This window comes from Atractosteus spatula, chromosome 1, assembly GCF_055471065.1.
Source record: "Atractosteus spatula isolate fAtrSpa1 chromosome 1, fAtrSpa1.hap1, whole genome shotgun sequence".
NCBI classification, from domain to species: domain Eukaryota; kingdom Metazoa; phylum Chordata; class Actinopteri; order Semionotiformes; family Lepisosteidae; genus Atractosteus; species Atractosteus spatula.
The window spans coordinates 58,628,398-58,643,915 of NC_142706.1; the positions used below are offsets into that span (position 1 = coordinate 58,628,398).

The window sequence follows — 15,518 nt, forward strand, 5'->3', positions numbered from 1 at the left end:
TGGACTGTGGGAGGAAACGCACATTAACAGGGGAAGAACATGCAGTCTAGGGGACTTGAATAACAGATTTCTACAGAATCATCAGTGAAACAAAGACCTGGAATCACAAATTAAAATTAAGAGGCTGTGCATTCAGAATTGGGAACTGGAAGCACCTCTTTACACAATAGGCGGCGGATGCATGCAACAGCCATGATGTAGAAGTTGATTCCTGTTGTGATCTTGCCAGCAGCCATATCACCTTGCAACTCACAACTGGCAGTCCACTGAAGCTCAGCAGATGTGAGCCTAGTCAGTACCTGGATGGGAGACTCCTGGGAAAAACTAAGGTTGCTGCTGGAAGAGGTGTTAGTGGGGCCAGCAGGGGGCGCTCACCCTGCGGTCCATGTGGGTCCTAATGCCCCAGTATAGTGACGGGGACACTATACTGTAAACAGACGCCGTCCTTCGGATGAGACGTGAAACCGAGGTCCTGACTCTCTGTGGTCATTAAAAATCCCAGGGCGTTTCTCGAAAAGAGTAGGGGTGTAACCCTTGCGTCCTGGCCAAATTTCCCATTGGCCCTTACCAGTCACGGCCTCCTAATAATCCCCATCTATGAATTGGCTTCATTACTCTGCTCTCCTCCCCACTGAGAGCTGGTGTGTGGTGAGTGTACTGGCGCACTATGGCTGCTGTCGCATCATCCAGGTGGGGCTGCACAGTGGTGGTGGTGGAGGGGAGTCCCCATTACCTGTAAAGCGCTTTGAGTGGAGTGTCCAGAAAAGCGCTATATAAGTGTAAGCAATTATTATTATTAATTATCTTTCAACGAATGAGATCCTTGGATAGCAATCCAGTGAGCAAGATGGGTCTAATGCACTCCTCTCGTTTGTAATCTATTTGATGTTATTTCAAGATGGCTTCCCACCTAGCAGAAGGAAAAGTCAATTAAAACATCAGCATTACGCATTGCGTTTGTAATATGCAACTAGACGGTGTGTCCAAATTTGGATTTAATGATTTGTTTAATGTATATGAAAATGTAAAAAAGCTAACATTTCTAGAGTAAATTAATGTTTTTACAGCTAAAAACCTCCATACATTACAAATCTTGGGGATATTTTAATCTTTCTACACTGCACCCCATAATGCACAGATATATACAGTAGTAACAAAACTGACCCATAGTGGAATTCTACCCTTTCTGATATACTGTAAGTGCTGGTACAGAGCACTTAGAAGACTGGGATTGGACAGTGGACTAAATGGCAATGCAAAAGAAACTGAAATTGAACATCTTAGGAAACTACAGCATTATTATTCATTACAATTAGGAAAAACACTGGTTTTGTATTTGGGGGAACCCAGCGGCTCCCCCTCGTCTGCGTCCCATGTCAGGATGAGTGCTGTGAGTGCACAGGATTGCCAGCTGTGTACCTGATCTGTCTGCTCTCCATCAATCATGAATGTTTTCTCTGGGGGGGCTCTAGGCACTGAAGTCTCTCTCTGTGGCTCAGTCCCAGGCAGGGATGGGTGATCTCTGGACGTTGTGCTGAGAGGCTTTGGATACTAAACACAAAGCCATTGCCAGTTAAGGGCCCCCACACAGAGGCAATGCTGGTAGTATGTGGCACAACACCAGGCAGAAAACCGAGGCAACGCTGACAGCCTCTTGTAAACTCAGGATTGTGTCATGTTGGGGGGCTTTGAGTAAAGCAGCGCGATAATTGCTTGGAGAAACAGGTGCTCCTAGAGGATTCACAACAACGAATCGTTAACGGCTGAGACCAGCGCAGGCTTGCCCGGATCAAAGGAACACACTAACGTGGAGTAGAGACGAACGCTGTGGCCCTCCCTCTGTGCCGTGACGCAGTGTAATTACCGAGCTCTCAGCAGGGGGCGGAGTGACTCCCCCCTCTCCGTTCCCTCTCTCCGCAGGGATCAGCCGATTCGTACACGAGTAGACCCTCGGATTCCGACCTGTCCCTGGAGGAGGACCGGGAGGCGTATCGGCGTGAAGCCGAGCGCCAGGCCCTGCTGCAGCTCGAGAGAGCCAAGGTGAGCCTGCAGTCCTACCTGCTGATCCCGCAGAACAGTGACCTGCTGCAAGAAAGCACCGCCAGTTCCATTGCGGTGTTTTGGGTGTTCCATAAAGTAGGTGAGCGCACTGTAGTTAGGAGAAAGGATCTGTGTTTCATAAAGGTGCTTTTACACAACTGACTGCAGGCTTCTGATGCAACAGCTATGCGAAGCATTGGTTGAGACCAGTGTCCGTCTATATGCCTCCTACACAACAATCCAGTATACTGGAGTGGTCAGAAAGAGGACTATCTAGTTCACTCTAGTAAAGGATTTGTGGACATCCAGGTCTTTAATTGTTCGATCAACATCCTAATTGACTCAATTAAGTATTAAACAGCTGGCTGTATCACAGTCCTGATAGGAAGATCCTGTGTTTGGCTGCCCCTGCAATATATGCTTTCTCTTCTTCTGGCTCAGAAATATCATTGACCTGAGGCATGGTAGGAGGAGCTTGTCTCCTGGGGAAATAGCCTGTCTACAGTATGTAGGCTGTCAGGAATACCTGCAGTGGGACAAGTGTCCCTCACCGGGTATCAGTGCTGCCAGGAGAGAACAGCTGGGAGATAATGTCAACACATCCCCAGGGCGATCTCACACAATTGCAGGTGCAGGACAAGGGCTACTGCTGTCAACGCAGGCTGGAGGTTAGTCCAGCACAGCCCTAGGAGAAAGCCTCTCAGATGGCCAGTCAATTAGCCTTTTTAACGCAACTAGTCTTGTTGATCCGAATATCTGTGAGTAGGAAGATTAAAAGCTGGCAGATGTGTCAAGAAGTTCCAGCCTGGGTCACGCGTCTAGCCAAATGCGCGGCTGGGATTAGCCAATCAGGACTCATTCTGTTTTTCCCAGCAAACTGCAGCCCCTGCGCTTGCTGGGTGTCTGCGGGCTAGTGTTGATCACAGTCACTGTCGAACAGCAAAGTGTTCCACCAGCTGGTCTGACTGGTTGGTTATTCAATTTAAAAAAATAGTGATTTAAAAAAATCATGAGTTTCTCCACTCAGCCTTCTTGCAGTCTCTCTTTGCAGACCACTCATACTGCTTCTGCATATGGTGTCACAGGCAGTCTTACAAAGCAGACTAAAGCCTCACCCATTGAGCCAGACCCGATGTGTCAATGCCTGATGTTTAAGCGCTTTGTCAATCAGAAGCCATGCAAAACCCACAACAAGATGAGAGTGGCCTGTGTGTTTGTTGTATCTTCTTCAGACTAAACCAGTAGCATTTGCTGTGAAAACGAATGTCAGTTACTGTGGGGCTTTAGATGAAGACTGTCCTGTCCAAGGTGCTGCTATCAACTTCGAAGCCAAAGACTTTCTACACATTAAAGAGGTGAGAGGGTTGGAGGGCAGGATACTGTATTTTGGTTCAAAAGGAGGGGATGCCGGGGAATGGGAGCCACCATTCTGGATCAGAAGGACGGGATGCAGTGGCATAGGATCCACTATGCTGTATCAAAAGGAGGGGGTGAGGGAGTGTCAGAGCTGTGACTGTGTGTCACTGCAGTGTTACAGAGAGGGAGTGTCAGAGCTGTGACTGTGTGTCACTGCAGTGTTACAGTGAGGGAGTGTCAGAGCTGTGACTGTGTGTCACTGCAGTGTTACAGTGAGGGAGTGTCAGAGCTGTGACTGTGTGGCTGCAGTGTTGCAGTGAGGGAGTGTCAGAGCTGTGACTGTGTGTCACTGCAGTGTTACAGAGAGGGCGTGTCAGAGCTGTGACTGTGTGTCACTGCAGTGTTACAGAGAGGGCGTGTCAGAGCTGTGACTGTGTGTCACTGCAGTGTTACAGAGAGGGAGTGTCAGAGCTGTGACTGTGTGTCACTGCAGTGTTACAGAGAGGGAGTGTCATAGCTGTGACTGTGTGTCACTGCAGTGTTACAGAGAGGGAGTGTCAGAGCTGTGACTGTGTCACTGCAGTGTTACAGAGAGGGAGTGTCAGAGCTGTGACTGTGTGTCACTGCAGTGTTACAGAGAGGGAGTGTCAGAGCTGTGACTGTGTCACTGCAGTGTTACAGTGAGGGAGTGTCAGAGCTGTGGCTGTGTGTCACTGCAGTGTTACAGAGAGGGAGTGTCAGAGCTGTGACTGTGTGTCTGCAGTGTTACAGAGAGGGAGTGTCAGAGCTGTGACTGTGTGTCACTGCAGTGTTACAGAGAGGGCGTGTCAGAGCTGTGACTGTGTGCCACTGCAGTGTTACAGAGAGGGCGTGTCAGAGCTGTGACTGTGTGTCACTGCAGTGTTACAGTGAGGGAGTGTCAGCTGTGACTGTGTCACTGCATTGTTACAGAGAGGGAGTGTCAGAGCTGTGACTGTGTGTCACTGCAGTGTTACAGAGAGGGCGTGTCAGATCTGTGACTGTGTGCCACTGCAGTGTTACAGAGAGGGCGTGTCAGAGCTGTGACTGTGTGCCACTGCAGTGTTACAGAGAGGGAGTGTCAGAGCTGTGACTGTGTGTCACTGCATTGTTGCAGTGAGGGAGTGTCAGAGCTGTGACTGTGTGTCTGCAGTGTTACAGAGAGGGAGTGTCAGAGCTGTGACTGTGTGTCACTGCAGTGTTACAGTGAGGGAGTGTCAGAGCTGTGACTGTGTGTCACTGCAGTGTTACAGTGAGGGAGTGTCAGAGCTGTGACTGTGTGTCACTGCAGTGTTACAGTGAAGGAGTGTCAGAGCTGTGACTGTGTGTCACTGCAGTGTTACAGAGAGGGAGTGTCAGCTGTGACTGTGTGTCACTGCAGTGTTACAGTGAGGGAGTGTCAGAGCTGTGACTGTGTGTCACTGCAGTGTTACAGTGAGGGAGTGTCAGAGCTGTGACTGTGTGTCACTGCAGTGTTACAGTGAAGGAGTGTCAGAGCTGTGACTGTGTGTCACTGCAGTGTTACAGAGAGGGAGTGTCAGCTGTGACTGTGTGTCACTGCAGTGTTACAGTGAGGGAGTGTCAGAGCTGTGACTGTGTGTCACTGCAGTGTTACAGTGAAGGAGTGTCAGAGCTGTGACTGTGTGTCACTGCAGTGTTGCAGTGAGGGAGTGTCAGAGCTGTGACTGTGTGTCACTGCAGTGTTACAGAGAGGGAGTGTCAGAGCTGTGGCTGTGTGTCACTGCAGTGTTACAGAGAGGGAGTGTCAGAGCTGTGACTGTGTGTCACTGCAGTGTTACAGAGAGGGAGTGTCAGAGCTGTGACTGTGTGTCACTGCAGTGTTACAGTGAGGGAGTGTTAGAGCTGTGACTGTGTGTCACTGCAGTGTTACAGTGAAGGAGTGTCAGAGCTGTGACTGTGTGTCACTGCAGTGTTACAGAGAGGGAGTGTCAGCTGTGACTGTGTCACTGCAGTGTTACAGAGAGGGCGTGTCAGAGCTGTGACTGTGTGTCACTGCAGTGTTACAGAGAGGGAGTGTCAGCTGTGACTGTGTGTCACTGCAGTGTTACAGTGAGGGAGTGTCAGAGCTGTGGCTGTGTGTCACTGCAGTGTTACAGAGAGGGCGTGTCAGAGCTGTGACTGTGTGTCACTGCATTGTTGCAGTGAGGGAGTGTCAGAGCTGTGACTGTGTGTCACTGCAGTGTTACAGTGAGGGAGTGTCAGAGCTGTGACTGTGTGTCACTGCAGTGTTACAGAGAGGGAGTGTCAGAGCTGTGACTGTGTGTCACTGCAGTGTTACAGAGAGGGAGTGTCAGAGCTGTGACTGTGTGTCACTGCAGTGTTACAGAGAGGGAGTGTCAGAGCTGTGACTGTGTGTCTGCAGTGTTACAGAGAGGGAGTGTCAGAGCTGTGACTGTGTGTCACTGCAGTGTTACAGTGAGGGAGTGTCAGAGCTGTGACTGTGTGTCACTGCAGTGTTACAGTGAGGGAGTGTCAGAGCTGTGACTGTTTGTCACTGCAGTGTTACAGTGAAGGAGTGTCAGAGCTGTGACTGTGTGTCACTGCAGTGTTACAGAGAGGGAGTGTCAGAGCTGTGGCTGTGTGTCACTGCAGTGTTACAGTGAGGGAGTGTCAGAGCTGTGACTGTGTGTCACTGCATTGTTGCAGTGAGGGAGTGTCAGAGCTGTGACTGTGTGTCACTGCAGTGTTACAGAGAGGGAGTGTCAGAGCTGTGACTGTGTGTCACTGCAGTGTTACAGAGAGGGAGTGTCAGAGCTGTGACTGTGTCACTGCAGTGTTACAGAGAGGGAGTGTCAGCTGTGACTGTGTGTCACTGCAGTGTTACAGTGAGGGAGTGTCAGAGCTGTGACTGTGTGTCACTGCAGTGTTACAGTGAGGGAGTGTCAGAGCTGTGACTGTGTGTCACTGCAGTGTTACAGTGAGGGAGTGTCAGAGCTGTGACTGTGTGTCACTGCAGTGTTACAGTGAAGGAGTGTCAGAGCTGTGACTGTGTGTCACTGCAGTGTTACAGAGAGGGAGTGTCAGCTGTGACTGTGTGTCACTGCAGTGTTACAGTGAGGGAGTGTCAGAGCTGTGACTGTGTGTCACTGCAGTGTTACACTGAGGGAGTGTCAGAGCTGTGACTGTGTGTCACTGCAGTGTTACAGAGAGGGCGTGTCAGAGCTGTGACTGTGTGTCACTGCAGTGTTACAGTGAAGGAGTGTCAGAGCTGTGACTGTGTGTCACTGCAGTGTTACAGAGAGGGCGTGTCAGAGCTGTGACTGTGTGTCACTGCAGTGTTACAGAGAGGGCGTGTCAGCTGTGACTGTGTGTCACTGCAGTGTTACAGTGAGGGAGTGTCAGAGCTGTGACTGTGTGTCACTGCAGTGTTACACTGAGGGAGTGTCAGAGCTGTGACTGTGTCACTGCAGTGTTACAGTGAGGGAGTGTCAGAGCTGTGACTGTGTGTCACTGCAGTGTTACAGTGAAGGAGTGTCAGAGCTGTGACTGTGTGTCACTGCAGTGTTACAGAGAGGGCGTGTCAGAGCTGTGACTGTGTGTCACTGCAGTGTTACAGAGAGGGCGTGTCAGAGCTGTGACTGTGTGTCACTGCAGTGTTGCAGTGAGGAAGTGTCAGAGCTGTGACTGTGTGTCACTGCAGTGTTACAGTGAAGGAGTGTCAGAGCTGTGACTGTGTGTCACTGCAGTGTTACAGAGAGGGCGTGTCAGAGCTGTGACTGTGTGTCACTGCAGTGTTACAGTGAAGGAGTGTCAGAGCTGTGACTGTGTGTCACTGCAGTGTTGCAGTGAGGGAGTGTCAGAGCTGTGACAGTGTGTGACTGAAGTGTTACAGAGAGGGCGTGTCAGAGCTGTGACTTTCTGTGTTACAGAAATATAACAATGACTGGTGGATCGGGCGGCTGGTGAAGGAAGGTGCCGACATCACCTTCATCCCCAGCCCTCTACGACTGGAAGCAATGAGGCTGAAGCAGGAACAGAAGCAGAGGTAGAGTACAGGTGTATTACTGTTACATGCCAGTCAACCTCAGCTGAGGCCTCCCCTAGATAACTTACCGATGGCTGTTGCAATAATGTGCGTGCATAATCTTGGGAAAATGTATTGATTCAAATTTGAATTCAAAGTACAGACCCCAAGCTGTTTAGACAAAGGGGATTTTATCTGTCCATCTATTTTCTAACCACTTCTTCCAATACAGTGTTACAGGGGAGCTAGAGCCTATTCTAGAAAGCAAGGAGTACACTCTGGATGGGCCGCCAGTCCATGGCGGGGCAGACAGACACAAACAACATAGGCACACTCACACCCACACTCACACCAGGGCCAATTTCCGAAGAATCCAATTAACCTACCAGCATATCTTTTGACTGCACCCAGGGGAAACCCACATGGACACAGGAGAACATGCAAGCTCCACACAGACAGCACCCCCAGGTCTGGAATTAAACCCCTGACCTCAGCCCTGCTAACCACTGTATCACTGTGTCACCCAAGTAAAAGTAAATATAAAAGTAAATTTAGGGATGACTCCTAAGTGGATCAGTGATTGCTTGATCATGACTGCCTGACGGCTGAGTCCTGTTGACATGGCAGTACCGCTTCAGTATTGAAGACAAGACTGTGCCAGTAGCCAGTTGTACCCATAATTAATGGGGATGCCAAGCACTACAGGGAACATGCAGGTTTGAGTTGCCTTGAGTGTTTTTCAGCTAGCGGGGTCCCCTGGGAACACACTGGTCCGAGTCATGTCACTCTGCACAGTCCACCTTCCCCCCCCCTTAAGCCAATTAACCCACCAGCATGTCTTTGGACTGTGGGAGGAAACTGGAGCACCCGGAGGAAACCCACACAAATACGGGGAGATCATCCAAACTCCACACACATAGCATCCCACGTCCAGAACTTTGAGGCAGTAATGCTAACCACTGTACCCCCATGCCACCTGCTTGGAAATTGTTGCAAATCCAGACTTCTTTTTTTCTGGATTTCTTAATTCACCACTTAACTCCTTCCCCTGCAGGAAAACTGGAGGGAATTCCTCCTCCAGTCTGGGAGACATGGTGTCTGGAGGCTGGAGGTCCACGCCCCCTTCCGCAGGTGAGGAGATTCCCGGCATCTTAAAATGAACTTCAAACCCCCGAGAGCGGTGTCTGGGGCAGGGGGAGGGGGGCAGCTGTGACCCCCCCTGTACCCAGACCCTGGCTGAAAAAATGAGCCCCAAAAATTTCAAAAATTCTTTTGCAGACAAAAATCTCACCTCGGTCGCCTCGGTATTTAACTGGCGTTCTCATGTACTGCCACCCTGAATCTGAACTGAAAGCCGATACGGATGGTGATTTGCAGTAGCCGCCTGAGACGTGGCAGATATGGGGTTAGCTAATGCCGACCTACTGGGACTGCAGAGCGCAGCACCGCCCTGTGCATGTGGGCGGGCCGGCTGAGGTGCACAATGCGATGAGCGGCTGTGGCGATGGCGTCCTGTACAGGTGCTCACTGATTTGTTTCCTCTTTTTCCCAAAAGCCAAACAGAAGCAGAAACAGGTAGGCCTGCTAAACGGTCCTCTCGCACTGAGCATGAGCCAAACAGAGCGCCGACGTCTCGAGCTGTTTAGATCGCACTGCCCTGAACTGAACCGGACCTGTGCTTTTCATAGTCGCCTAGTGAGCTCAGGATCTTAGCAGAATGTGTCCTGAGTCTGCCCAGCCTTCCCTCCTGTGATCCTTGGGGGAGAGCTTGGTTTCTTACGGTTACTATGGCATGTCTTCTCTCCCCCAGCAAGTTTACTGCCATTCATGTCCAGCTCTGGTTTGTATTTCTGTGCCCAGCCTGATATCTATTTTTAATTTTGCATGAATGAACTTCAGGTCAAACTTGTATTATCCCTCTTTTCATACCGTAGAGATAGAACGGTTGCAGTGCTGACTCACCGACTTCTGAGAGAGAAGCATGCCTGTGCATTCGGAAGTGCTCATAATCCATACCGTCAGGCAGGGAGGCTGCTTCATGTCGAATAGGAGCCGAGAATCGGCCTTGTCCATGTGTAACACTACGTCGCTCCACAGATGCCAGGCTAGCACAGCAATCCCAGAATCCACTGGCCCTCCGTTGTGTTTCAGAACAGGCATTTGCTCAGCGTCCACAAAAAAAATGATTTATTTAATTTCACAAGGCACCAAAACGAGCAGTCGCAGAGGTGTCTGCTTGTCTCACATTCTCATCTTAATAATTCTGCTCATGAAGTCAAAAATAAGCACGGAAGCCGTGCATTTCTCCATAACTGATTTCTGTTCTGTACTAACCAGCATCTGAGAAAATGAAATGGCTAAATTAGTATACAAGGAACTTTAGGTGGAACTTTCGCTAACCCTTATATTAGTCTTCGAGGTGGAAAATTAAGAGGTGTTTGCACCAAACTGTTTGACCGACACTTCAGACTTTAATGAACATCTTAACCCAGGGGTATCCAATCCTGCAGGACTGATGCGTCTGTTGGTTGGTAGGTTGGAGAAATGGTTTAATATGTGCAGTTAACCTACTAATAAACTGATTTTAACACAAGCCCTCCGGGACCAGGACTGGACACCCCGCAGACACACTGACCCCACCAGGACCAGGACTGGACACCCCGCAGACACACTGACCCCCCCAGGACCAGGACTGGACACCCTGCAGACACACTGACCCCCCCAGGACCAGGACTGGACACCCTGCAGACACACCGACCCCCCCAGGACCAGGACTAGACACCCTGCAGACACACTGACCCCCCCAGGACCAGGACTGGACACCCTGCAGACACACTGACCCCCCCAAGACCAGGTCTGGACACCCTGCAGACACACTGACCACCCAGGACAGGACTAGACACCCTGCAGACACACTGACCCCCCAGGACCAGGACTGGACACCCCGCAGACACACTGAGCCCCCAGGACCAGGACTGGACACCCTGCTGACACAGTGACTCCCAGGACCAGGACTGGACACCCTGCAGACACACTGACCCCCCCAGGACCTGGACTGGACACCCCTGAGTTTATCCCTATGATGAGCGCTCTGTCAGGACATAAGGTAAAGTGCTGTAAAAAAATGTTTTCAGCTACCATCAGCATTGAATCCGAAGCTGCTGATAGCATATCTAGCGGAGCTAGTTCGGATACGGTGACCTCATCGCCCTCCCTGCACGTAGCAGGGGCCTCAGCTGCCTGGGCTGAGGGAGGTCTCCTTTAGCTCATGCGGCTGGTTCCCTGTTGCGTGACGCCCCAGGTGTTGCGGGACGAAGGGCGTGGCGGAGGGCGTGAGCCCGCGCTGAGCCGCGACGGTCACACATACGCAACACTGCTTCAACAGTATATTCTCCAGGCACCAGCCACGTACATACGAGATTCACTATTAGTCTCAGATTAGTCTGATTACGCTAGAGGACTGAGGTGTGTGCGATCAGAGGTGATGAACACAGGTGGCTCAGCTTTCAGTGTCCCCATGTTCTCCCGACAGGCGGAGCACGTGCCTCCCTATGATGTGGTCCCTTCCATGAGGCCGGTGGTCCTGGTAGGACCTTCGTTGAAAGGATACGAGGTGAGAATCCAAGAGAACAAAGACGTTAAAGACCAGCAGGTCGCTGGGGCGTTGGCACGCAGACACCAACCCAGTATTACAGCACCGGCCCGGTATTACAGCACCGGCTCGCTGGGGCGTTGGCACACAGACACAGGCCCGGTATTACAGCACCGGCCCACTGGGTCTTCGGCACGCAGACACAGGCCCGGTATTACAGCACCGGCCCACTGGGTCTTCGGCACGCAGACACAGGCCCGGTATTACAGCACCGACCCGCTGAGGTGTTGGCACGCAGACACAGGCCCGGTATTACAGCACCGACCCGCTGGTCTTCAGCACGCAGACACAGGCCCGGTATTACAGCACCGACCCGCTGAGGTGTTGGCACGCAGACACAGGCCCGGTATTACAGCACCGGCCCACTGGGTCTTCGGCACGCAGACACAGGCCCGGTATTACAGCACCGACCCGCTGGTCTTCGGCACGCAGACACAGGCCCGGTATTACAGCACCGACCCGCTGGGGTGTTGGCACGCAGACACAGGCCCGGTATTACAGCACTGACCCGCTGGTCTTCGGCACGCAGACACAGGCCCGGTATTACAGCACCGACCCGCTGAGGTGTTGGCACGCAGACACAGGCCCGGTATTACAGCACCGACCCGCTGGTCTTCAGCACGCAGACACAGGCCCGGTATTACAGCACCGACCCGCTGGGGTGTTGGCACGCAGACACAGGCCCGGTATTACAGCACTGACCCGCTGGTCTTCCGCACGCAGACACAGGCCCGGTATTACAGCACCGACCCGCTGAGGTGTTGGCACGCAGACACAGGCCCGGTATTACAGCACCGACCCGCTGGTCTTCAGCACGCAGACACAGGCCCGGTATTACAGCACCGACCCGCTGAGGTGTTGGCACGCAGACACAGGCCCGGTATTACAGCACCGACCCGCTGGTCTTCGGCACGCAGACACAGGCCCGGTATTACAGCACCGACCCGCTGAGGTGTTGGCACGCAGACACAGGCCCGGTATTACAGCACTGACCCGCTGGTCTTCGGCACGCAGACACAGGCCCGGTATTACAGCACCGACCCGCTGGTCTTCGGCACGCAGACACAGGCCCGGTATTACAGCACCGACCCGCTGGGGTGTTGGCACGCAGACACAGGCCCGGTATTACAGCACTGACCCGCTGGTCTTCGGCACGCAGACACAGGCCCGGTATTACAGCACCGACCCGCTGGGGTGTTGGCACGCAGACACAGGCCCGGTATTACAGCACCGGCCCACTGGGTCTTCGGCACGCAGACACAGGCCCGGTATTACAGCACCGACCCGCTGGTCTTCAGCACGCAGACACAGGCCCGGTATTACAGCACCGACCTGCTGGTCTTCGGCACGCAGACACAGGCCCGGTATTACAGCACCGACCCGCTGGTCTTCGGCACGCAGACACAGGCCCGGTATTACAGCACTGACCCGCTGGTCTTCGGCACGCAGACACAGGCCCGGTATTACAGCACCGACCCGCTGGTCTTCGGCACGCAGACACAGGCCCGGTATTACAGCACCGACCCGCTGGGGTGTTGGCACGCAGACACAGGCCCGGTATTACAGCACTGACCCGCTGGTCTTCGGCACGCAGACACAGGCCCGGTATTACAGCACCGACCCGCTGGGGTGTTGGCACGCAGACACAGGCCCGGTATTACAGCACCGGCCCACTGGGTCTTCGGCACGCAGACACAGGCCCGGTATTACAGCACCGACCCGCTGGTCTTCAGCACGCAGACACAGGCCCGGTATTACAGCACCGACCTGCTGGTCTTCGGCACGCAGACACAGGCCCGGTATTACAGCACCGACCCGCTGGTCTTCAGCACGCAGACACAGGCCCGGTATTACTGCACTTACCCGCTGGTCTTCGGCACGCAGACACAGGCCCGGTATTACAGCACCGACCCGCTGAGGTGTTGGCACGCAGACACAGGCCCGGTATTACAGCACCGACCCGCTGGTCTTCAGCACGCAGACACAGGCCCGGTATTACAGCACTGACCCGCTGGTCTTCGGCACGCAGACACAGGCCCGGTATTACAGCACCGACCCGCTGAGGTGTTGGCACGCAGACACAGGCCCGGTATTACAGCACCGGCCCACTGGGTCTTCGGCACGCAGACACAGGGCCGGTATTACAGCACCGACCCGCTGGGTCTTCGGCACGCAGACACAGGCCCGGTATTACAGCACCGACCCGCTGGGGTGTTGGCACGCAGACACAGGCCCGGTATTACAGCACCGACCTGCTGGTCTTCGGCACGCAGACACAGGCCCGGTATTACTGCACCGAACTGCTGGTCTTCAGCACGCAGACACAGGCCCGGTATTACTGCACCGACCCGCTGGTCTTCGGCACGCAGACACAGGCCCGGTATTACAGCACCGACCCGCTGGGGTGTTGGCACGCAGACACAGGCCCGGTATTACAGCACCGACCCGCTGGTCTTCGGCACGCAGACACAGGCCCGGTATTACTGCACCGACCCGCTGGTCTTCGGCACGCAGACACAGGCCCGGTATTACAGTATATGGGGTATTTTTGCTGGTGCTCAGCAAAGAGCCCATGCCAGTGAAGGAGCACGCTGCCCGGTGCTGCGCTCAGACTAGAGCGTTTGAAAGGGTCTTCACCATCATCCTTCCAGCTCAGAATGCTCTTCAGTGACTTTTTCACCTTGGCAAGATGTGATCAGTTCAGCTTCATCCCATCTCTCGGCCCTGTTTAATTTTCTTCCTGGGACTGGCAGAAGTGCTCTTCCAAGACATTAGCTTCTGCGGCTTAAAATATTAATGTAATGAGTTCAGAATGGGATTTGGAGATTTTCCAAAGTCTTGCGTCAGGTCTTCCGACTGCCCTGGGAGACAGGAAGGAATATCCTCAATTCTCAGTTCAAAGCATGGGAGAAACTCCACCGCTCTCCTGTGGCTGCCTTTCAGCAATCAATATTCCAACTCTGTTCTCAACCAACCTGATCTAAAAGCTGATATAACCCGCAACTTTCCAGCTTGCCATTTGAGGTTTTCTTAAGCCTAGTTAGCTACAGCACTGCTGTCTGCAAAGCAGGAATAATTATTTGTGTGGCACAATGCTAAGAACAAGCAGCATATTGGTTAGCTCTGCTGCCTCTCAGTGCTGGGGCCCTGGGATAGATGAATAGACAGACACTTTATTGTCCACTGCTGCCGACACTTGTCTTTAATTCGAGACCTGGGGTACTCTCTGTGTGGAGCTCAGATGTCCTCCTTGTGTTTGTATGGATTTCAGCTACAGTAGATGCTGCAGTTTCCTCCCACAGTCCAAAGACAAGCTGGCAGGGTAATTAGCTTCTGGGAAGACTGGCCCTGGTGTGAGTGTGTCTATATGTGCCCAGTGACGGACTGATTCCCGACCAGCTCCAGCTCCCCCGTGACCCTGAACAGGATAAAGCGGATTCGAAAATGTGTGGCTGGACAATGCTAAGAAACTTGGGCAACAAAAAGTAACTTGTGGACACTTGTTGGCTTGTTGGGAAACTGGCTGCATGTTCAGATATTTGATTTTTTGAATGCTTTTACCACACACACACACACACACACACACACACACATATATACAGTATCACAAAACAGAAATCAAAGCCTTTTTATATTATACTGGTTTTAAAACACAGGTTAACATAATGTCTCCCTCCGACATCACTTAACCCAGAACTGAAGTGAAAACAAGGCTGAGCAGCCAGAGTTCAGCACCAGGACAGCTGCAGTGTGTTTCCTTTCAAGAGCTCTTGCTCAGCAGCAGGCCTTGCTGCACAGGACATCAGAAATCCCCCAGTCACGCCCGCCGCTCTCCCCTCCCTGCAGGTCACCGATATGATGCAGAAAGCCTTGTTCGACTTCCTGAAGCACAGGTTCGATGGAAGGTGAGTCACTGAGATGTGATCCCCAGTGAGGGGGAGCTTGGGGGTGGTTCAGTGTGTCTTTAGGATTCCTTTCCTGCCTAGACCCTTAATGACTTAGATGAACAGTTCATTCACATTTGGCCTGATTTAAAGCCATTTCTAGGTCTTTGATTTTAAGATTTCCAAACAGCTACCAGGATAATGGATGCAGATAAGGATTAGCAAGGGACACCAGTCGCGGTGGCCAGTTGCACAGCAGTTAGCAATTACTGCTTGACAGCACTGGGGCCCTGGGTTCAATTCCTGACCTGGGCTGCCATCTGTGTGGAGTCTGCATGTTCTGTATGTGTTAGTGTGGGTTTCCTCCCACAGTCCAGAGACATACTGGTGGGTCAATTGGCTTTTGGGAAAATTGTGCCCTTAATTAGACATCTAGAGGATGGTTCTTAAGAAAATACTTAGGTTCCTTGTGTAATTGAATACTCAGTTCAGAACAAAAACCAGAGAGACCGAGTCCTCCAGGAACAGGACATGAGAGCCCTGAGTTACGTTTTAAAATGAAAACAAACCGTAACAAAACCTC

At 52.4% G+C, this 15,518-nt stretch overlaps 1 protein-coding gene across 1 annotated transcript in view; it reads left to right on the forward strand.

Moving 5' to 3' along the window:
* The window catches only part of cacnb3a (calcium voltage-gated channel auxiliary subunit beta 3a), a 59,952-nt gene that overhangs the window by 32,476 nt on the left and 11,958 nt on the right, over window positions 1–15,518 (forward strand). The window contains exons 3-9 of the mRNA XM_088912840.1: window positions 1,921–2,040; window positions 3,273–3,395; window positions 7,305–7,420; window positions 8,454–8,530; window positions 8,955–8,974; window positions 10,932–11,012; window positions 14,898–14,956. Coding sequence (XP_088768966.1) covers window positions 1,921–2,040; window positions 3,273–3,395; window positions 7,305–7,420; window positions 8,454–8,530; window positions 8,955–8,974; window positions 10,932–11,012; window positions 14,898–14,956 — 596 coding nt within the window. The remainder of the gene's footprint in view (window positions 1–1,920; window positions 2,041–3,272; window positions 3,396–7,304; window positions 7,421–8,453; window positions 8,531–8,954; window positions 8,975–10,931; window positions 11,013–14,897; window positions 14,957–15,518) is intronic.